Source organism: Trachypithecus francoisi, unplaced genomic scaffold (assembly GCF_009764315.1).
Source record: "Trachypithecus francoisi isolate TF-2019V2 unplaced genomic scaffold, Tfra_2.0 Lachesis_group12, whole genome shotgun sequence".
NCBI lineage: Eukaryota > Metazoa > Chordata > Mammalia > Primates > Cercopithecidae > Trachypithecus > Trachypithecus francoisi.
The window spans coordinates 113,809,098-113,831,393 of record NW_022681457.1 but is presented as its reverse complement, the minus strand read 5'-3'; the positions used below and the strand labels follow the sequence as shown (position 1 = coordinate 113,831,393).

The 22,296-nt window shown below is 59.2% G+C and overlaps 1 protein-coding gene across 5 annotated transcripts in view; it reads right to left on the bottom strand.

Moving 5' to 3' along the window:
* CASZ1 (castor zinc finger 1) overlaps positions 1-22,296 on the bottom strand; it is a 160,809-nt gene that overhangs the window by 28,942 nt on the left and 109,571 nt on the right. For 3 of the 5 annotated variants that reach the window (XM_033228407.1, XM_033228410.1, XM_033228406.1), the window contains one exon: positions 65-553. In XM_033228407.1, the coding sequence (XP_033084298.1) occupies positions 65-553 (489 nt within the window). Of the gene's footprint in view, positions 1-64; positions 554-3,861; positions 4,019-22,296 lie in introns of all 5 variants that reach the window. The other 2 variants (XM_033228405.1, XM_033228408.1) reach the window with 1 other exon arrangement.

The window sequence follows — 22,296 nt, the reverse complement described above, 5'->3', positions numbered from 1 at the left end:
TGCCTCTTCCCGGATGGCCTCCCTGTCCCGGCCTTCAGCCTCCCTTCAAAGGCCAGGCACCCACCTGAAGCCTGCTTGGCACTGGGGCCGCTGTCCTCCTTGGAGGCTGCCCCGTCCGAATCCTTCTCCTCTAGGGCACCGCTGTCCTTGGAGGGCTCCTCCGCGTGGTCTTCCTCATCGCTGCACCCCTGGGGCTGCACCATGTAGACACCCTCGGGCGGTAGCTCCAGACCCTCACGGGCAATTCGCCCCAACACGGGTGTGGGCGCCGGCTCCTCGCTGTACTCCCCGTTCACCCACTTCTCGATCACCGCCCGTCTCTTGTCTTCCTCGCTGCGGGGGGCCCGGGCTGCCCCAGACTCAGGGCCACTGCGCTCTGGGTCCCGGGGCCGTGATGGGCTGCCCTCCGCGTGGGAGCCAGCGTCAGCTCGCTTCTCCACCACCACCTGGCGGCTCAGCTTGGCGCAGATGGCATTCAGCTTCAGGCCGCCCTTGCGCTTGGGTGCCATGGCGGGCTTGCCTGCAGGCGGGTCCGTGCACCGGGTGCCCTCAGCTGCAGGGATGGAGGAGGGCATGGAGGTCAGAGGTGTGCAAGGCCAAGCACAACCCACCCTCCCAAACAGCCCTGCATCCCCCAAGCTGCAGGCCTCCTCCATCGACCACAGTTCCATCAAACTGCCCTGAGACGCACATGTCTGTCTCCCCCACTAGTCTACAAGTTCCTTGGCAGCGCTTGAGAATCACTCTACTTTCTGGGCCTGGCAGGGTGCCTGGCACAGAGCAGGTAGTTCAAGAAGTAATCTGTAAATGAACAAATGAATGAATGAATGACTCTTCAATACAAGGGGCACCCAGGTCCTGGAGGCATTTCCTAGGCTTGCTGGGCTCTGGGAGGGGGTGTGCCCTTTGACACACAAGGAAACTGAGGCCCAGGGAGATTAAGGAGCCGGCTATCAGTCAGGCTTTCAAGGGACAGCGTGGAGTTGCTGGCGGCCGGTTCCACTTGGGAGCATCCTGCCTCACCACACATTCCCGGGGAGGAGTCACAGAGAGCCAGAGACCAGCCTGTGCCAGCCTCTTGCCTCACTGTCCTGGCAGCACTTGGCTGGCACCTCCCACCTGAGCATGTCAGCACCTGGCAGCTCCTCTGCCAGGCCAGGTCCCTGGGCCTCACCTGACTTCAACCCTGCTCAGCAGAGAGCAGAGATCTTTTCTCCCAGCCACTCAGGACCCTCCCGAAGGCCTCCGTGTTCCTCAATCTCCTCCTGGCCTCAGGGTCTTCCCCAGCCCTTGCCAGCCCCCTCTTGGCCTCTCTGGCCATTTCCTGTTGCCGCTCCCTTCCCCAAGCCTCAGTCAGAGCCATCCAAGCAGAGTTCCTCACAGTCCTTCCTAGGGCCAATTGTCCCCGTCCCAGGACCTGGCTCCCCAGCCTCGGCCAGCCCCTGCAGCCCTGGAAGGCCTGGCCAGCCCATTTCCCAACTCCCAGGAGCTCCAGCTGGAGCAGGGTGGGATCGCTTAGATACCTCATGGAAAGCCCCAAAGCGCCGGTCACAGCACCTAATCCCTGAACATGACAGCCTGACACGCACACTGGAAGCCCTAACGAGGCGACTTGAGAGCCAGCGACCTCCCTCGCGGACGCACAGCCTGAACTCTGTCCCTGATAGGGCACCGAGGGTCCTGGGGGGCATATGGCAAGCCCACCCACCACACAGCCTGGGAGAGTGGACACACACATGCACACACACACACAGTGTGGCCACATGTGGAATTGTCTGTCTGTCCATCCATCCATTTAAGTGAGCTCCTTCTGTGGGCCAGACCTTGTGGTGCGGCTGACAGGGCAGTGGCCACAGCAGCAGGGGCTCGGCTCACACTCATTGTGCACAAAACAGAATGTGCCTCTTCGTGGCCCTCACTGGAGAAATGGGTGTGTCCGAGTCTCCACACAGGTGGGAAGGCTAAGTGAGGGCAGGGCCCCCCGGCTCCACGGTCAGAAGGGGCTTCATTCTAAGATCACCCCCTGCCAATTTTCCACACACCTGGAAACCCAATGAGAGGCCTACTCAGGCAGGAATGGCAGTACCTGGCTCCACCCAGGGGCCGCATCCCTGAGGTGGACTTGACTCAAACGCACAGATAACCGTCCCCTGATAGACACGGTGCCTGGCAGTCTCAGCCAGATCCTTCCCTTGTAACCAGTGGCCAGTACGGATGGCTCATATGGCCCAGATGAGACAGAGTGATTCTAGCCCGGCCAGGTCCACTGCCAGAGAAGGGTCTTCTCAGCCTACTCCCAGGCCTTCCAGTTCTGTGACCCTGGCTTCAGGGCCTTAGACACTTGCCCAAACTGATGCCCACTCTACCCAGCTTCGTCCACATCTCCAAGTCTGTGCTGCCCATACCCAAGACCCCGAGCACGATGTGGGGCCCCTCTGGAAGTCCTGAGACGGGGCCTCCTCTTCACAGCGTCCCACTAGACCTCGGAGCTGCCCAGCAGGTTCTGTGACCCGGGTTTCCTCCAACAGGCCTCCGGGGGAGCAGGCCTCACCTGGTCCCCTTGTCCCCTGCCCTGGATGGGGAAAGGAAGGGGGAGTGGGGAGCCTGCACTATTTTTACCAGGAGGTAAGCAGCCAAGTGTGGATGGCAGACGGCAAATGAATCTATAAATATTTATCCTAAGGAAGAGGGAAGCAGAAGCTCCCAGGGCTGCACTTGCTGCTGGTGACGCCCCCTCCCTGGGCCCCCACCCATCCTGGAGCCTCCCCGCACTTTGGCCCACCCAGTCCAGCCCACCTTCTCCCCATCTCGGCTGTGTGCCTGGCTCAGTCCTTGCCTGGGCCCCCACCAGCTGCGCTGCAGCTGTGTACCCAGGACCCGCCCCCAGCCCCAGGCCCCTTTGCTCCTGCCGACTCCCCCGGCACCTGCCCTCCAGCTGCTGCGCTGCCCCAGCCCACCTGCCTTCCAGATGCTGCCCTCCCTCTCCCTCTCCTGCTGGTCCCAGGGGTGGAGGTGGGAGGCGTGTGGGCCGGGGACACAGGGGCAGGAGGCAGAGGTAGGGCTTAGGCTTGTAAGTGCAAGCGCTTGCGAGACTAGGCGGCGGGAACGGGGGTGCGTTGGAGCTGAGGTCTAAGCTGCCTGCCGCCTTCCGGCCCAGGGCCCTGGGATCCATAGACGATCCCCTCCACACCCCCGCCACCCCGCTGTGGTCTGACCCCAGACTCCTGTCCATGTAAACATTCCTCTGACTTTCTTCCCTAAAATATAAACGCCGTGGCCAGGCCTCAATGGAAGGAAGCCATCCGTCCCCAGCCCTGTCACTGCCCCTTTCATCTCCTTCCCGCCACCAGCCTGCCCGCTGCTCTATTTACACTGGACACTTCCTCTGGGAACAATACTGCCCAGGAGGCAGGCTTGGGCCAGAGGGTGGGAAGGCAAGGGGACTCCTGCTCTGCTTCCCCGGAGATGGAGACGGGAGAGGCGAGGGGAGGGGCCACCGAGGGGGGCTCGGCCGGGCCTGGGACCCACACAAGCCAGAGCCCACTCTCTGCTGGTGGCGGTGCTCTTGGCCTCCAGCCTCGGGCCCCAGGGGCTCTGGCGCAGCACCAGGATATGGCCTAGCCTCTGGGGTCAGGGAGTCGTGAGTTCACGGCAGAGCTCTGCCCTGTGCTAGCTCTGGCCCTGGGCAAGATTTTTGCCTGTAGAAAGGTGGCTGGCTATCAGGCGAGAGGGCACCTGTCTGTGCCAAGCACAGCGCCCGGCAGGCATGAATCTGGGAAAAGGCAGCTGAGCCCTGGGAGGGCCACCAGGCAGATTTGGTGCCACACCTGGGCTTGAGATTCCAAGGCTGAGAAACCTTACCTGGCCTGGAAGAGGCAGGGGACAGAGAAGAGGCCAGAGGTCTGGGGCAAGGGCGGGCTGGCCTCTCAGCCCCTCCTCGGATTCCCAGGTTCGGGACCTTCCCTCTCAGGGCGCCACGAGCAACAGTCCCCCAGCAGGTCTCGGAGCTGAGCAGACCCTGCACAGGGTTGGGGGAAGGGGCATGGATTGGACCGTCCACCTTTCCAGGTACTAACGGATGACTCGTCACGGCCCAGCAGAGCCAGCACTGTCATTGTCCCATTTCATAGAGGAGGATGCTGATCCTGGAGCTGTAGACACCCCAGAGCCCAAGCTCACCCTGGCCAGGAGCTCCCGAAGGCTGGGACTCGGCCCTATCCCCACTAGGGCTCCTGAGCCAGCCCTAGGAAATCCCAGGCCTCTCTGCAGGGACTCCTTCCCCTGCCATGTCCCCTCTTCACCCTCACTTCCTGTTCCCATAACACGGAGCCCCCTAAAGTGTTAACTGCGATGGGTAAAACGGTGCAGCAGATTGCTACAATAAATAATTTACTGATATTTATAAATATTCAAATCAGCCGGCTTCAGAAATCGAATGAAGGGAGGGCCTCGGGAGAAGCCCCATTATGGCGTGAATCTCATCGCTCCCTCCACAGGCTGGGGCAGGCCAGGGTTCCTGCCAGCTCTGGGTGAGCGGGGCGTTCCTGTCGCTGCACCTGGATCCCCAGTCCCCTGGTCTCGCTGCTCTCTGGGGGTGGCCTGCTCAGGGCCAGGCCCCATCCCGCAGGCATCCTGGGTTCAAGGGGAGGAGAGGCTCCAGTGCCCACCGCCCATGGCCCTGGGTCTCAGAGTTGCTTGTCCTGCCTCGACAGTCGGTGGGGGGGTGGTCTTTCCCAGGGGGCTGGGCAGGCCTGGCAGCCCCTCCCCACCCGTGAGTAATGTGTTTTGGGGCCGGGCTGCCTGTCAGCTCCTGGGCTCCGGGTGCTTTATGGGCTCTGCTTGGTGGCTCTGAACTCCCTGCTAGGAAATAAAGTTCTCCCTGCGCGTCCCTTCTAAACATTTCACTCAGTGGAAACGGTGTTTAAGAAAAATGAGGACATATTTCTTCCTAAGGATGCAGTATCCCCTTTGGGCGGCCTAATGCCCGCTGTATATCAGGAGGTGGGGAGGCAGGGGCCAGGAACCAGTCCCCTGGGGTGGGGGTAGGCTGGGGCCCCGCCTTCCCACTGCCAGGCAGCTCGGATGCCACTCTGGTAGCTGCCCTGCGCCATGGTGTTTGGGGCCATAGAGCAGCTGGCATCCTCTGAGCACCTCGTCTGTGCTGGGTGCCTTACGGTGCCACCTTGTTGATGCCCCCAGGATCCCCACGTGGTCGGCTGTCCTGTCCATTCCCACATAAGGAAGCAGAGGTGGCCAGGCTGGTAGCTGCCCACAGTTAGTGCTGGAGTCCAGTTCCCACCAGGCTCAGATGCCCAAGGTCATAATCTTCAACCCCACCTGTGTCCCCCACAGCCTTCCATCTAGGCATCCTGGAGTCAGGGGCGGGCAGCTGCCGGGGCTTCCACCCTGCCATTCACCTCCGAACTTGCAGCTCACGGGCCACGAGCCCCAGTTTTGGGGTGCTGTGCTGGCGTCCTTTCAACAACCTCTCTCTGAGCACCGTGTACAGACCAGACCCCGGGCTGACTCCTCAGGCTACGATGTGGGCACACCGGCAGCCCTGGTTCCCGCCCCATGGATGCTCAGTTCAGACTTGGGAATGAACACTTCAAAGCCAGTACAAGAGCCATCTCTGTAGTGGGCATCGCAGGTCCACAGGAGTGGCAGGTCTGGAGGCCAGGAAGGGCCAGGAAGGGCCCAGGCACCTACCCCTCCCTCCTCCCTCCTGTGAGGTAGATCACAGCCCATTTCCGCCTGAATGGTTCCTTCTCCATCCTTCAGCTGTGACCCCTCCCCCAGCCAGGACCCGTCCCCTCAGCCCCCCTCCCCAGCGTCCTTCCCTCTTGGACCCAATTCTACCCCAGCTCCTAATAGAAGGGCCTCCAAGTTCTGTAGGAGGAATGGTTGTTGCTCCCCAGGGGTTCAGCCAGGGCCCTAGGGGTTTGGCCAGGTCCCCTGACCCTCAACAGCTCCAACCTGGGTGGGGGGCGTGCTTGGCCACTGGGCCCTAGCTTGCCCCACTTTGTTTATTTATTTATTATGTTTTTTTAGTCCAGTTAAAAGGTTTACTATCCAGACGCGTCTAAGTGGCCTCACTTAGCGTAAGTAACTCTATAAATCAGGGGAACTGTTAGCATCCACCGCACAGGCCTGCTATCAATCTCCCCCAGGTCACAGCCAAACAGGAAGGGGAGAAAAAAGAGAGTTACCACCCAGGGGAGATTTAAAACACACACACTGAGCAAACGCGCACAGACTGCGTGCATGCCTGTGTGCGCGCACACGCACGCGGGCGTCTGTGTTTGTACCATCCCGTCATATTCACACGTGCACATGGAGAATCGGGGAGTGCTGCATGTGGTTGTGGTAACAGAACACAAACATGGCTCCTGCAGCCATGAGGGGAGACAGATCTGAGGGAGGGGGCTTCGGGTGAGCCTAGGACCCCCAGGGCCAGGCTGCTATCGGTGCCTGAGCTGCCCTGCTCCGGGCAAGCGTCTCTGGAGGGCAGTGGAGGGGATCTGATTGGTCCTCTTCCCTCTCTGGGGCCCCCACCTCTGCCAAACCCTAAGGGCCTAAGCTTTTCCCTTTCCCAGCCCCAGGTGGGCACTTGACAGGGAGGTGGAGCCTGGAAAAGGAGGCAGGAGGCTGTGAGCTGCGGGCCACCCCAGCGGGGCATGATGTCATCTCGGGTCCTCACTTGCTATGCCCGAGGCTGGCACACCCCAGATGCCACACTGGGCTCAGGAAGGGCAGCATCATCTAAATGGGTGGCTGACTGCCACGCGGTGCACTGGAGGGTGCGAGGCTAGGATGACGGCAGAAACACTCTGCCTTTTCACGAGAGCAGGTGTGGCTGGCTGGGTGTCCACACAGCCTGGACAGCCCTGGAGAGGCCCCAGACCTACACAGCCCCACAAGCTGTGCCATGCCACAGACTGGTGTGGGGGAGGTGGCTCCTGGCATCTCCTCTGGGTCCCAGAGGTGGATGTGGGCAAGGCAGCCCAAGGTGGGGGACCTGCCCAGGCCACCTCCTCTCTCTGCTTGCCCGAGAGGCCTCCCTGGCTCTCCCGCCCGCCGCATCTCCCCATGAACTCTATTTCTCTTTCCTCTCTGAAAACAACTGAGCTGTAAATACTGTTTAACCTTCTCCCCCCTTCCCCCCACCCCCTCCCCTCCGCACTATAAAAACACAAATATGCCATAACTCAGCCGCCCGGCCGCCCAGCCTCCAACATGCCCCGCGCCCGGGCCTCTCAGGAAGGTCATTACAAACGACTTTCCGATTCACTGCTCCTGAAATAATTTTGTGTATTAAAACCTGAATCTGCACTTTCTGGGGCCGAAAGCCTCGCTTAATTATGGCGGGTGTCCTTGGGACGGACAGTGATCCTTCACTCGCCAGCCCGAGCTCCAGCCCTCCGCCCGCCGGCCCGCCCCCCTCCCCGGGCCCAATCTGTTTTCAAAGTGTGTCTGTCCTTTATTAAATTGTTTTCTTTTCCACATTATCAGTTGCCATGGAGACCTCATCTCTCGGATTATTTGAATTTCATTATATCTATTGATTTGGGAGCATTTCATCTTTTTTATTGTTTTTCTGTCAATTTTCAAAACGAATAACCATCTAATTTGCGTCAGTGCTGATTATGTTTGTCCCTCAATAGAGGTCGGCAGCTGCGCTGGGGAAACAAATCAATGAAAAACCATCATAAAACTCCCCACTCCAGTCTCCAGGATGTGTGGGTGACATTCCACGCCTGCGAGAGACACACTCATCAGCTCCAACTTCGGCGACGGTGGCGGCGGCTCCGTTCCACGTCCACCTCCTTTGGCCTTAATATTTAATTTCGCGATTTGGGGCATTATTAGTGGTGTTTTTATTAGCGCGTGTGCCTGTGAGTGTTTGGTGGTGGGCTGGCGGTTCCATTAATTTGTGGGTGAGGCAGGGAAGCCCCAGAGGAGAGCAGGGCAGACGGCGTTGGGGTGCAGTGGCGAGTGGAGAAAAGAGGGGAAAAGCTCTGAGGGGGGCGGGAGCCTGGGGACCAGGAGGGCCCCACGGAGGGGCTGGAAAAGGGGGACCGAGTGAAGGGGAGGAAAAGAGGGAATTCAAATTGCTTACTTTGTTGGTTTTTTTAAATAATTTATGCAATTTTAAGCATTTATGTATAAATTTTTTAATAAGCCACCCTGGAGCAGGATGGCCATTAACATCCCAACGTCCTTCTGTCCAATGGGCTGGCGGAGAGGATCAATTTCTGAGAGTACTTTCCCTTTTTTATGACATGATAAAATGCTTTTAAAGCAACTTACACAAATATGGAAATTTTTTTTTTTCGTCCCCTCTCCCTTCGCCTAACAGCCTTCTTATCTGCCAGGGAGGGGGAGGTTGTGTGCGTGCGCACACACACGCGCGTACGCGCACACATACACACTCTTGCACTCTTGTGCTCACGCTGCCTCTCTCCTGCTGGGGAGGGGGGCTGAGTGGGCTGGCAGGGAGACAGCCCCAGTTCTAACTGGAACTGGCCGCCTGTCCTTCTAACAAGGGCATAAACTTTCATTACCCATGCACGCAGTCAAAGACAATTTAGGGAAACGCGCTGCTTGGAAAAGGAAAACCTCAGCGATTCGTGGTCCATGCTGCTGCCACTATCTGGGGGGGCTCCCACCATCTGGGGGGCTCCCACCTGCAGCTCTAGGGAACCCAGTCCCGGAATCTCTGGCCCTGCCAGCAGGAGGTCGGGTGAGGGCAGGACGGCTTCCGTGTGGACCCTCGGTGGGCAGGAGAGCCCAGACAGAGAGTAAGGGTCTCCTCCTTGGCTCGACAGGACCACCCATGCACCAGGCTGAGGCTAGGCACTCTGGGTCTTGCCCTCCTTGCCCTCTCTGGACGGCCTGTACTAACCCCAAACAGGGCTAGACCCTGAGAGCAAGTGCAGGCCTCTGTCATCCCTGCCACCACAGGGCGGGGACCAGAGGAGAAGCTCAGCTTTGCAGATGGACGGACTGACGGACTGAATGGTGACAAAGTGGGGAAATAGGCCCTAAGGTATCCTGAGGTGCCTGCAGGGGCCCCACAGATGCTGGGGCAAGATGCCCTCCCCAGGTGCCCCTGTTCTAGAAGCAGCTCTGATGCAGAAGTGCCTCTTCCTATAGAGTCAGGACGTTGACCACCATCACCCCTACCTGGGCATGAGCTCCCGACTTCCCCGGAGATGGGAAGGCCTTCTAAGAGGAGGGCCAGTGCCTCCAGATCTCAGGGTTACCCTGCCTGCTCTGCCTCCTCTGCCTCCTCTGTCTCCTCCCTCTCCTAATGAAGGCAAAGAGGAACCGAGGGATGCCCTGCCCAAGCCCCCACCAGCTGACAAGGACAGTCCTGAGTTCAGCGTGGGGTCCGAGCCTTCCCCGGCACCGCAACTGCGGGAGGGCATCCAGCCCTCTGAGGCCACCAGTGGTGGGATACCTGGGCTTTGGCAACTTCCACAGAAGACAAATCGACTCCAGAGACCTGGCCCCTTGGAAACTCGTCACTTTAGCGTCTTCCCTGCCCTGGGCTCGGGTCCCCAACCGTAACGCAGGGTTGCTGAGGGGATGATGTGGGCACACGTCTGGCCGGGACTGCAGAGCCTACGGTGCCTCCCTGATGCTCCACGGTGACTGTGGGCAGAGTCCCCTCCTCGGAGCCGGGAGCACTGCTTCCTGCCCGGTAACTGCAGGGCACTGCAGACCTGGAGTTTGGCCCCGTGTGACCCTGCCCACCTCTGCCTCGGGATCTGAGAGCTGCCCTAGGCCTCCACCTCCCATCCCCACAAAGCTCAACTTCTTCCTGGGCCTCACCTGCCCCAGCCATCCAGGCCCAATCTGGAGCTGACCAGTGGGCAGCCCAAGAAGGTCCCCACAGGTCCCCGGGCCCTCTGTTGTGGCAGCCGGGGAGCAGACCTGGCCGCCCTAAGCCCTCTGTGGGGATGTAAGGGGAGCACCCACCCCTCCTTCTTTTCTGTGCTGAGATACCCCCCCCAACCAACTGTCATTAAAATAACAAGTTTCTGTTACAATCTAAACATTCCCACATCGCATAAAGGGTTATATTACACCCGAGTCACTCCCGGCCCGTGTTTGCACAGAAAAGCTCACGGCAGGTCCCCCCTCCTGACGAAGTGACTTATTAAAGTTTAAACAGTAATTAACAGAACAATAAAAATAAAGGGATGTTTGGGGAGTCGTAGCGCACACAGGGTTTTTGGCAGTGCCAGCAGTTTTTCAGTGCCCTGCGCTGGCAGCAAAATGCGACTGTGAAGCCAGTGGGGACAGAGGACGGGGCCAGGGTTGAGCCAGGGAGTCTTGAGGCCTAAAGGGCCAGAAACCCCGAGGCAAGGCTGGTGGGAAGGAATGGGGGTCCTGGGGTGGCAGGGTGGGCACAGTGTGAGCAGGCGGGGTGGTCTGGCATGGGCAGGGAACAGGCCTGGGTGGGGAGGCTTCAAGAGGGGTGAGGCCAGTGCCCAGCTGAGCCTTAGGCACTTCCGGGAGCCCAGTGCCTCGGTCACATCCGGCCAACTCCGCACCGACCTGGCTAGGGGAGGTGTCAGGTCCCCCGACACTGCGGGCATTAGGAGACCCTGCAGTTAATGATTCCTGGGGCTGGACCCCAGCCACTCTGGGCTCCTCTCCCAGTTGGGCAGGTACCCCTACCCCCGTCTCCAGCTCCTGTGGCCGGGGCACTGTGGGAACTCTCCTGGCCCCTATTAAGCATGGGTAAGGACTCGGGGACCAGCCAGCCTAGCACAGGACCCTCCCCCACCCACCCCAACAAAGGGAGAAAGTGGCCAGCTTGCTGGGCCAGGTAGGACCCAGCGGGGAAGTCCTCTTTCCCCAAGGTCTGCAGGGAGCTGGCCTGGCAGGCTGGTCCGGGCCAGAGCTGCCTGGGATGGGCAGGGTTAGGCCTGTTACCTTCAGCCTTGCCTCTTCTCCCTCGAGTTCCATCCCAGGGGCTCAGACACCTGCCTGCCAGGGATGGCAGAGACGGCCAGGACGAACCAGGCACCCAAGCCGGGCAGCCAGGGAGGGGTCCCAGGAAGAGGGTGGGGCTCCCCCTGGACCTAAGCTGGCTCAGAGGCTTGGGGGCCAAGGAAGGAGGGACAGCAGGAACCCCTGATGGCCACACAGAATGTGTGATCTCAGGGTGGCGACAAACCCATGCCAGCCAAGTGACAGACACCAAGGCCCTGCTGGACTGGCCCAGACACCCGCCCCCCATGCTGCTTCTCATTCCCTCTCCCAGAAGCCCTGGGCCCCCGCTGTTGTCGACCACGTTGAGGGAGGGCCCCTGCCTGTCCGCTGCTCATCCCTGTCGTTCCTCTCCAAGGAGAGCCACCGCAGAAGCAAAGCTCTCGCCCCCCCACCCCACAGCATTAGCCCTAAAAAGTGACCTTTCAACAGAACATCCCCAATGCAGGTTCTTTCCACCAGGACAAAGAAGACACCACGGGCCCCCAGGAGGCCTCTCCACCATCCTCTGAACAAAGGAGCTCTCCTCCTGGGCTTCTCCATCTCCCTCTGTGCCTCAGTGGGCCAACCTGCCTGGGGTGCCCTGGGATCCTATTTCCACAGCAGCCTCCCACCACCTTGGTGCCTGCCCTGGACCAGTATCCAGCTCAGAAACGAGCCCCCAGCCCAGGGCCGGTAGCCCCATAGTTTCTTGACGAGGGCACCTTTGCTGGTTCCTCCACATCCCAGCCGCATAGGCCAGCAGGAGCCTCTGTGAGCCCTGCATGGAGGTGAGATGCTGGGCCCTGCATGGAGGTGAGATGCTGAGCCCTGCGTGGAGGTGAGATGCTGGGCTGGGCCAGAGACTCTCTCTAACGTTCTGTCTCCCAGGATCTAGGTCCTGGTAGCTGGAGGGTATCAAGGGCATGTACTCTGTCCTGGCTGAACCTCACACTGCCTGGCTCTGCCACTGCCTCTCGCTGAGGCCCCTGTGGGCACAGCCAGCCAGGGGGTGCAGGGCCCCACAGACCTCAGTGTTGCCTGGGCTCTAGCACGTAGGACGTGAAGGAAAGCCAGCAGCTTTTCTCCCCCTCTTTCCTGGGCAGAGCCCTTTGGGGTTCCATCTCCCCCCGCCTCCAAGATGAGTGAGTCATGGTGAGGGCAGAGTGGAGGGTCGAGACAGAGAGCGCTCAGGAGGGGGCAGGTGACGCTTCCCAAGCCTCCAGCTGCTCTGCTCAGGCTGGAAGGAACGCCAGGAGCTCACACTCCCTCGCTGCTGGAGGAGGTAGACTGAGTCACCCAGCGCCAAAGCCTTGCTGGAGTAGGAGGGGGCAGGAGAAGTCGCCTTCAGGGTCAGGGGAACGACTGACAGAGGGCAAGGCAGAGGGTGTCTGGGTGGCACCAAGGGGGCAGGTGGGGACAGGGGCCTTCTCATGGGTACGTCTAAAATGGGCAAACAGGGAACCAGTTGCTCGTCCTGACCCGCTGTTTCTAGAATCTGTGTGTGGGCCACGGCAGGGGTGTGGCAAGTGGCTCTGGCTGGACACGGAGCTAAGGAGGGCAGCCTGCACTTAGGTCCCACACACCTTGGGACAAGGGACAGCTATCAGGGTGGAGGCTGTCCTAGGTGCATAGAACTTTAGACCTGGAAGGGGACTGAGGTCCAAGAGGCTGAGAAACTTGGCAAAAGCCCAGGTCACTCACTCACGAGGACTAGACAGCTCCAGGGGCGCAGTTCCCAGTGGGGGTCCTCTCTCGCCCAGCCAATCCGATGCTACACATTTGTTTCAAAGCAGAACTTTCCGCAGCCTTGGAGATTGCACCAGGCCCCTTGGGCCCCAAATACCACAAGGGCCCCCTGCTGCGGAGAATTTGAGCCACACATGACCCAGTGGGCAAGGACCCCAAATGGCTCCGAACCAGCACCTGCGGGGTGCAAGGCCTGGAAGCCAGGCTCCCCCACCCTCTAGGGGAAGCCAAGTGGAGGCTGGCTGCGTGGCCTGGCTGACCCACCAGAAATGGGTAGGATGTGTGTGGCAGAGGGAGGGGACCTTTCTCTTGCAGGGACTGAGACACTGAGACCTTCCAATGTGTGCTGAGGGGGAGACAGGGCAGGCGCTCTCTGGGGATGAGAGGAAAAGCCTGGACCAGAGAGAGACCTCGGACAGCAGGCCCAGCCCAGGGGAGGCGGCAGCATGGGCAGCAGGTGGCAGAAGAACACTGGGTGGCACGCCACCCACCCTCCCTGCAGCCCGTCTCCACAATCCCCTTGCTGAGGCCAGCGGCGGCGACCATGACGAGGACATGAGGGGACTAATTTAGGAGTATTTTTAAAACGGTGGCCCTAGTGGAGGGCTTGAGCAGTTGTCAGCCATCTGGAATAAGGAATTACGATCACCTCCCTAATCCTATATTCCCTAAACCCTAAAGCTGGTTACAGTGCGAGGAAGAGGCAGCAGGTGGGTGAGGGTGGGGTCTGTTCCAGAAGGGGGCAGAGCCCAGGGAGGCACCCACAGGCTGGGGCAGCACTGTCCCTGGGAGGGGGCCGGGGCCAGGGCTGAAGATCCCAGTGTCCTCTGAGCCCCTCCAGCTCCCCCACCCGCTCACGAACACTCGCTCCCTGGGCCGCGCTCGCTCGCGCAGGGGCCGTCAGGTAAATTAGATCTGAAAGCTGACAATTTCTGACCATATTTCCTTGATTATTTCAAACAAATGCACAGCAGCCGCTGTAAGGAGATTAAAGTGACATAAACGTCCCGAGTGGGAGGGGGGAGGGCAGAGGATTCAGGTCACCCCCATCCGTCCCCCGCCTGACAGACGCTATATCGCTATCCAATCCAATAAAAAATCCCCCCCTTTTGCTTTAATTAATTTTACAGCTAGCTTGCTTAATTACTTTCAATCAAAATCCTCCTGCCATCGCAAAATTAGAGATGGTTGAGCTCCATTAGCCTAAATTCTTCATTTCCATATAGAAAAGAGGCTGTCTGCAGAGCCAGCCTGGGCCCCTGGCAGGACAGACGCCCGTCTGCCCGCCCGCTGCCAGCCAGCCCACCCCTGGCTTTCGCTCTCTGGCTATCTCTGGCCTATGTGTGTCTCCTCACTCTCCTCCACCACTGCTCCCTGGGCCACGAAGAGCTGAGGTTCAGGAGGGGTACCCGTTGCCCCGACTTCCCAGGATTCAAGAGGGGACTTCGGGGCTGGCACGGAGCTCTCCACCAGGGCCTGCAGCTTTTGATGAAAGCATCGGCTGATCCTGGGAGCCTGCTGCCCTGCCAAAGGGCCCCTGCTGCCTCCAGGACACAGCCTAGTCCCAAACCTGAGGCAGACAGGTCTTGGGCTATCCGCACCACCTGCCCCAGGAAGGGGTCCCTCTCCCAGCAGGGCAGAAACACTCCCAGCCGTGGACTTAGGCCCCAGTCAGAACAGACCCCTGGAGCCAACGCCACCCAGGGTTCCCTCTGCTGATTCCTGGCTGCAGTCATTGTTCACCATCAGGGCGACTCAGGCCAGCTGTCTCGATGGTGCTACCAAGCAATGTAGCAGCCCCCACATACTCTGGCATTCTCCTAGGGGCCCCCCGCGGGCCCCTCCTCCCTATCCCATAGTCCTGGTTCCCAGCCTGCAACAGCTGCACCTCCACCCTCAGCCTGGGTCGAGTGGGTGATGGGTCTGGGCTCTGTCCACATCCTGTGCCTGCACGGGTGCCCTTCTCCTCCCCTCCACCTGCCTCATCTTCACAGCCCCCAACCCCAACTCTGGAAGCTCCACTTCAGGTTTTCCATACTACAACCCCGAGTGTTACCACAGGGTCTAGCCCAACCTGGGCTCCAGCTGATTAAGGATCTGCAACAGGATGTAGGGATTATAGTAAAACCTGGCTCCGGATCTGCAGGGGCAGCAGGCCAAGTCCTGGCCCTGGGACTCCCCTCCCCTCCCCTTCCAGCATCCCTACCCACTCCCCATCCCAATCCCAGCTGCCAAGTGAGGGAGGAAGGCTTAGCCTTCAGGGACTCCTGGCTGGAGTCTGGGGGGTTCCAACTGACAAGGGGTGGCATTATGAAGCCCAGGCCAAGTCCTGCAGAAAGGCTGGGGTGGGGTAGGCTGGGGAAGGGGAGTGATGGCTTTATGCCACTAGGCTTCCTTCTCAGGGAACCAATGTGAGGTGGGGTGTCCTGGGCCGGACCTCTGGGCAAAGGCTGAGTAAGCAGGGAAGGAAGTGCCCTAAGGGCCAGGAGAGCCCCTTCCAGGCAGAAGGCCTTACCACACTGCCGCATGGCTCCGACTGGATGGCACAGGGGGCGGGAGGGGGGAGGTGGGGTGCAAGGCCGGCTCTGGAGGTGGAGGAAGGAGCTGAACTTGGACCTCTAGGGCCTGTCTTCACAGGTCAGTCTGCAGGTTCCTCATTGGTCCTACTCTAAAGATGAACTCAAGTCCTCTCCTCCTGGCTTGGCTGAGCTTCTCCAATATATCCTGAGGAGCTATTGGCACTGCCCCCTCTGCCCTAGGGATCCTGGGAGGATGGTTTCGGGTCTCAGGGGGTGCAGTGTCACAGGCTCCAGCATTACTGCTTCACACTTGAGAGCACAAAGGGCAGGGCAACTTCGGGCTGGAGGAGGGTGTCTAAGAGGCCACACCCCGGCTGGGCCCTGAGGTCAGCAGGTGAAGAAGGTGAGGGGGCAGGCGGGCAGATGGACTCACTGCTAAGCCCAGCTGGGCCCTCCTGGGCTCCGGTCCCTCCATGCAGGTCTGAAGCCTCCCTCCCACCCCCCTATCAATGAGTCACTAGCAACAGGGACTAGGAAGCGGGAAAGCAGATGCAGCCCCAGTCTTTGGGGACACATGCTCACATGCTGACTTCCTGGGTGTTCCCCCTCCCACTGGGGCAGGGCTGGGGCCTCATACTCATCTTTCTTTCTGTCTTTTTTTTTTTTTGGAGACAGAGTCTTACCCTGTCACCCCGGCTGGAATGCAGTGGCATGATCTCGGCTCACTGCAACCTCCACCTCCTGGATTCAAGCAATTTTCCTGCCTCAGCCTCCCAAGTCGCTGGGATTACAGGTGCCTGCCACCACCCTCAGCTAATTTTTGAACTTTTAGTAGAGACGGGGTTTCACCATGTTGGCCAGGCTGGTTTCGAACTTCCAGCCTCAAGTGATCTGCCCACCTCGGCCTCCCAAAGTGCTGGGATTATAGGCAGGAGCCACCGTGCCTGGCCTTTTTTTTTCCTTAAAGTCTTTTATCCATTACCCTCACCCCCCTCCTCACCCTGACCTCCATGCCTGGCCCAGGTGGGTTGGGGTGGTGGAAGGGTGGATGGAAGAGTATGTAAGGGGTCAGTTACTCAGAGATCAAAGGGCACAGCCCAGACCCTACTCCACCTGCCTGCCAGCCCACGTGGGGCAGCACCCGCCTCTCCCTGCCAGGCCCTCAGCATGCTGCCCTCTCAGTGGCAGAAACCGCTCCTTCGGCTCAGCGCCCTGCCACTCCTTCTCCTACACAGCCTTCACGGGTCCCAGCTGACATTTCACTCTCTGGGCAGCCTCCCGGGACCGTCCTCTCCCTCTGTCCTCACTGCACCCTGTCCTAGTCTTAGCACTTTTGTAGGAACTTGTTTAATTAGCCCTCTGCCTCACCAGACTGCAAGATCCCTGGGACGAGACCACTGTTTCAGCGCGGTGTCTGGCCCAACAAATATTTACTGAGCGAATGTGGACAATCCAGTGCTTCTCGAGTTCGTGAGGGCGGCGCTAGGCCCCAGGGACATGGCCTGGCTTCTGGACTGACCCCCTCGGGGCTCCAGGAACCTTTCCTGGAGGGGTGGGGTGGGGACTCCTTGGGTGGGACTGAGCTGAAGCCCCCTCTCTTGGGTCTCTTGCCCTCTTGAGCCCCAGGCTCACCTCCAAACGCCCTTCACAGGGCTCTGCCCAGAGAACAAAAGAGGCCCCAGTTGTTCCAACATTTCTCGGCGAGAGGAACAACTGTTGCTGGCCAGTCCCTTTCTGAATAAATCCTGCAACTGTTTGCAATGAAGTGCGACTCTCTCCCTCCGCCTCCTGTCCCTGTCCCAAAAGGAGAAAAGGGGATTGAAAAAAGATGGGGGAAAATCCCATATCAAGCCCCACCATCTCCCTACACCCACTTTCAAGTTTGTCTGAAAATGTTATAAACACAACACACAAGGACAGCCACCTGCTGTCCCAGACAACTGGGACAGCCGCAGCTAAGGGTGAGGCTGTGAGATCAGGACCCAAAAACAGGAGGTGAGACAGTGAAGGCTGGAGGGAAGTGGAGGGTGTTGGGACGGGGAGAAGGGGCAACGAGAAATATCACCGTGAAGTGGGAGAGGCAGACGGCAGGGTGGTACTCAGCCCCACAGGGGCAGAGGAAGGAGGGTCTATGGACCAAGGGCCCGGGAAGGCTCCTGGGGGCCCGGCGGAATCCGGGAGGCAGGAGTTTCCAGTGGGGCAGTGGATACCGAGAGGGGAAGGAAAGAAGGGAGAGAAGTTGAGTGGGGAAGAGGGAGCGAGGTCTATTAAAAACCTCTCAGTGCATAACACAAAATGTCAGGGTTTATAGCTTCATTCTTGGCTTTGCCGGCACTGAGAACCCTGAACAGAAATGTCACCGCTTGTCATGTTTAATCACCTGCTGTTTGTTAACACCTTCCCTGCAAGGAGCCTGTCTCAATCTGCCCCTGGGCCCCCCAGGGACCCGGAAATAGAAAACATCTCTGTCTCCTTCTCTGGGCTCTTGGCCCTGCCTAGGGGCTCTTCAGCTCCATCTGAAGGCCTCCCGAGGAGCCCCAAAGTGATCCTTCCTATCAGGGAGGCCAGGGAAAGGGACCCCACATGGCCCTCTGGAGACGTGGTGCGCTTGGTGTGGTTGGGCTGGGGCCTGCCATCCCCTTGCTGCTTGTGCGTGGCTCTCCAGGCCTGTCTGTCCATTCTAGCTATTCCACTCGGCCCCCTAACCCTGCGGGTACAAGAAGATAAATAAAGGAGAGCCCGCTCTGATCTCTGCAGCCTGGAAGTCACCAACGTGTCTGCTTGAACAGCAATGACCACATAACATCTAACAAGCAAAGCCACCATCCTTCCAGTTACAATCGGATCACACCGTCTGGGGTTCTGGCTTGGCTCTCTGGGCGTGCTTTCCTGGGTTGTTTAGACTAGGAATTCTCAGCCCTACTGCCCCACGTTCCTTCCTCTGGGTTGAGGGTAGGTGTGGGGGAAGGGCAGCGCAAATCTTCCCCACCTCCTAAAGCACAGTGTGGTCTACACTGGGAAAGAAGCCGGTCCTTTTTTCAGATTACAACCAAGCAAAGACCTGGGCAAACTCAATACAGCCCCCAGGCTAAAACTCCACCTGGGACAGCTGCCTGCAAAGCAGTGAGTTGATCCCGTAGAGTTCCAAGAAGTCCCATCACCTCTAGTAGCAAAGAAAGCCAGTGGGGATACCCATCGCTGAGCGGAACTGAAAATGGTCTCCCAGCGAACCAGGGGGTAAGGTCCCCATCTTCCCTTCCAGCAAAGTCTCTGCTTACACAGAAACATACCCAGCGAACATGCATCGTGAACCTGTCTCCTAGGAGAATGCCTGTTTGGTTAGACATGCTTCCTGAAGGGCTCTGCGTCCAGTCCTTTCACTTCCATTTCGCCAGAGACACAAGTCGGAGTGCGTTCCGCCCACCTGCACCCCTTCCCTGCGGACAGACGGGAGCACTAGTTTCTGCAAAGATGGGCACTCCGGGATGCCTCTAGAAAAGGAGGCTTTCCCCCAGAAGCTCAAAATGCATCTGCATCAACAACTACAGTTTATCTTGCATCCCTGCAGCCCAGGGATGTGTTCGAAGACTACAGGCGGGGTATACACGGGGGCCAGAGACACCTGGGGACGTGGGCCAGGCAGCACGGGAGATACCCATGGCTGGAAGCCTGTGTGTCCTCACTCAGTGCTGCCATTTGGAACAGTGCTCAGGGGAGCCCCGCACCAAGTCCTCTGGCATTTAGTGTTTGGGAACAAACCCAGCACTATCTCAGGGCCTCCAGCTTCCCCGCTTAGGAAATGGGACAGCTCCTTGTCTTCCTCCAAGGGAACCGATGAGGAGAGATGAGATGTTAGGTGTGGCTCTCTCGGAAGGAAGGCGCTGATAAACTTATGGTGGTGGGGGAGTGAGGGGCTGGGGGGTGGGGGCTGCCTTGTCTGCATCCTCTTCAGAAGCCCTGCCTGGACTGTGATATGTCGGGGGAGAAGGCTCAGTGTTAAAGCGGTGGGATCGCAGCTCCAAGCCCTTTTCTAGGCCAGGTCAAGCTTCCAAGCAGTGCCCTGCCATGCCTTGGAGGGGGCGGGGGGGCACGAGCACGCCCACCCCAGCACATGCGCCTAGCGGAACGCAGCAGCCTGGGAACAAGTTTTGGTAGCGCGAGGGTTTTAAGTGGAGCCAGCCGCAAGTCCCCCTCCTGGACAGAGACGTAGTCCATTCAGGAGGTGCCTGGGCTCTCCAGGACCCTGAAGGTGGGACCATGTCAAGTAGCTCATCCTCCTGCCTCCAAACAGGGCTGACTAACCCTCCCAGTTTGCCCAGGACTCGGGGGGTTCATACACATGGGTCTTTGCAGTTCTGGGCAAACTGGGGTGGTGGGTCATCCTATTTCGAGACACCACGATGCTGACCACACGGTCTGAGAGCTGGGAACTCTGCCCGGAGTCTAACTCGCATCTGCTCCTTGGGTGTCACGCTGTCGGGTGTCAGAAATCCTCTCTTTCCCGGGCGAACTGATGACACAGGACCGCTCACGCCTGTGGAGGCCAAACCTGAGCCTTTCCCATCTGTAGGTTTCAAAAAGCTGGTTCCTGTCATTGACAGGGACGCTGAGCACATGTGGAATGTGTCCTCCCAACTCAGCTACCCATGGGGGAGCCCAAAAGGAACCCCCAACATGGGACCTGGCCGAAAGGTCGGGAGGCTCCTGGAATGGAGTTGTCTTGCCTGAAACTCTTGCATTTATCAGATGAGCACGGCCTCCCCGCCAGGCCCCCTGGTATAATCCTTTCATTAATTTACTATTACATGGGAAATTACTCCTTACCCAGGAATATAAGTTTTCATCTTATTTTAAGTTAGATTCTTAAAGCAATTACCAAGGCATCTGGCGATGACTTCACCACTGCGGCCCGGCCCCGCAGGGGAGAAGGGCGGCCCTGAAGCTGCACAGGCCCTAGAGGGGAGTCTGGGGAGAACTGGGAGGGAAGTGGGGGGCACCCTGTCATCTCTGATATTTGTTGTTTGTGGACAAACTCCTTTCCAGTGCCACCTGCCCCGTGAACCCGCTGGTGACAGTTGCTGAAAAACCTCGGCAGCTGGGGCCTCGGGAGCATGCTCTATTTTTAATTGTTTGATCAGAATATTCACTCATCTAGGCCCATTCCCAAGACGCATTTCCCAGCCAAAGGGTTCCCCCATTTCCCACACCTTCTTCCCTCTCTCTCTCGTCAGAAATCAACTTTGAAATTAATAATCAGAGACACAGACCTCGGTGAGTCTGTCAGGGAGCATGGCATTGGAGAGAAGGGGGGCTCCTCCCCAACCTGGGAGCCCTCAGAGTGGCCTCGACTGTTTTCTCTCTGAGCCACTGATCCTCGGCCCCTGGGCACGAAGCTGGCCCCGCATGGCCTGGCATTGCTACGCCTGTCTGAGCCCCATCCTTCCTGGCAACAGGAAGACCCCAGCCTCCCTCTGTCTACTCTGCCTCTGCTTATTCAAAAACCTCGGGGGCAGGGCAGAGGGGCTGGGGATACCCAGGAAGCTCCTGGGAAGGACAGGGAGGGGACACTGGGAGGGAGGCATGTGCCCCTGGACTCAGAGGGGCTGCAAAGAGGCTGCCTTTCATTTCAGCTTCCATTTACTAGAGGAAGGGAGCCCACAGGGGCAGCTGCCGGCCTGTCCCCCAGCCAGCAAGTCACACGACCCGGCTCCAGCTGGTGTCACTGGGGCCTGAGGCAGACCATGCTGCTAGGAAGAGGCTACTGGGGCCAACCTGACCCCGTGGCCCCCACCTGACCCCTTCCCAGGAAGGGCTCCCCACCCAGCACAGGGGCCCATGGCTGCCTGGCTGTCCTCTCCTCTCCTTACATGCCCTTGGCCGCACCACTGTACTCTTCCCTCTCAAGGTCACAGGGCCGTCCACACCAGGAATATTTACTCACCGGACTGGCCCTGTTAGCAGCACTCACCACAAATATGCTTTCTGATAAAGTTGGCAGAAAAAAAATTCTAGAGCTCAAACCAATGTCAGAAATCATCCCCTGCCCGTGCCAAGGGAGCACGAGGTGGGGCCTGGAAACAGGTCACACACCAACTGTGGGGCAGCCCTGGGGGTGCTTGTATCACACCCCCTCTCACCTTTCTCCTTCCTGTTTTATCCAGGACAGCCTGTTGCCCAAGGGACCAAGGGGTGGGGACGGGTAAGCTGAGGACTGGGTCTTGGGGGCACTCGGGCCTCTGGAGGACGAGGCGGGTAGGGTGTCACCTGGGCTGCCCCCCAGGCCGTCTCAGCTCACTGCGCCCCTCCCTGCCAGTCTCTCTTGGTGCACAGGGGCTCCGCATGTTTTTATTACCTGTTTGACTCACCGCCTTATTGCTTCTCCCCTTAATGGGGCCGTAACCGTGGAAACGAGGAATAAACGGCCACCAGAAAATGAGATGATTAAACAGGTCACCCTGGCAAACAAACTCAGCTAAGGAACCTCTGGGGGTGGGGACGCTAGGCTGTCCCTCCCCCACCCGTGGCCAGAAGGCCTGGACCAGGTCCTGACCACACTGTCCCACACCTAAAAGGAGGGGGGCAGATGCTGTGGGGCGCCCTCTGCTGGGCAGTGGAGAGCCAGGTCATCCTTCTGCGAGGCAGCCCCTGGCTTCCTGCGGCCTTGGGTTCCCAGGCTGAAGGGGTGACAGAGAGGGAGGCACTGGGCTAGAGGGCGGTGAGGATAACAGCTGTGGGGAAGAGGCACTTCCCAGTGACAAAACTTCCAGGAGTCTCTCCCAGCTGGCCTCCAGGAGTCCTCCTGCTCTCCCGCTGCACTAGGGTCCCCCTACCTAAAGCTCTGCCCGGCTCCTCCAGTCCCCCCATTCTCACACAGCACAGTCCCTCCCAGGGCCCCCTTAGTTCACCGAAAGATGATCCATAAGAAAAGGCCAGGCGAACTTTGGGAACACCTGGTCTCTGGAAACACAAAATGTGTCCGTTTCCCAGCCCCCACCTTCTCCTCCAAAGCCAGGCAGCGCCCCAGCCTCAGCCAGGTGGCATCAAG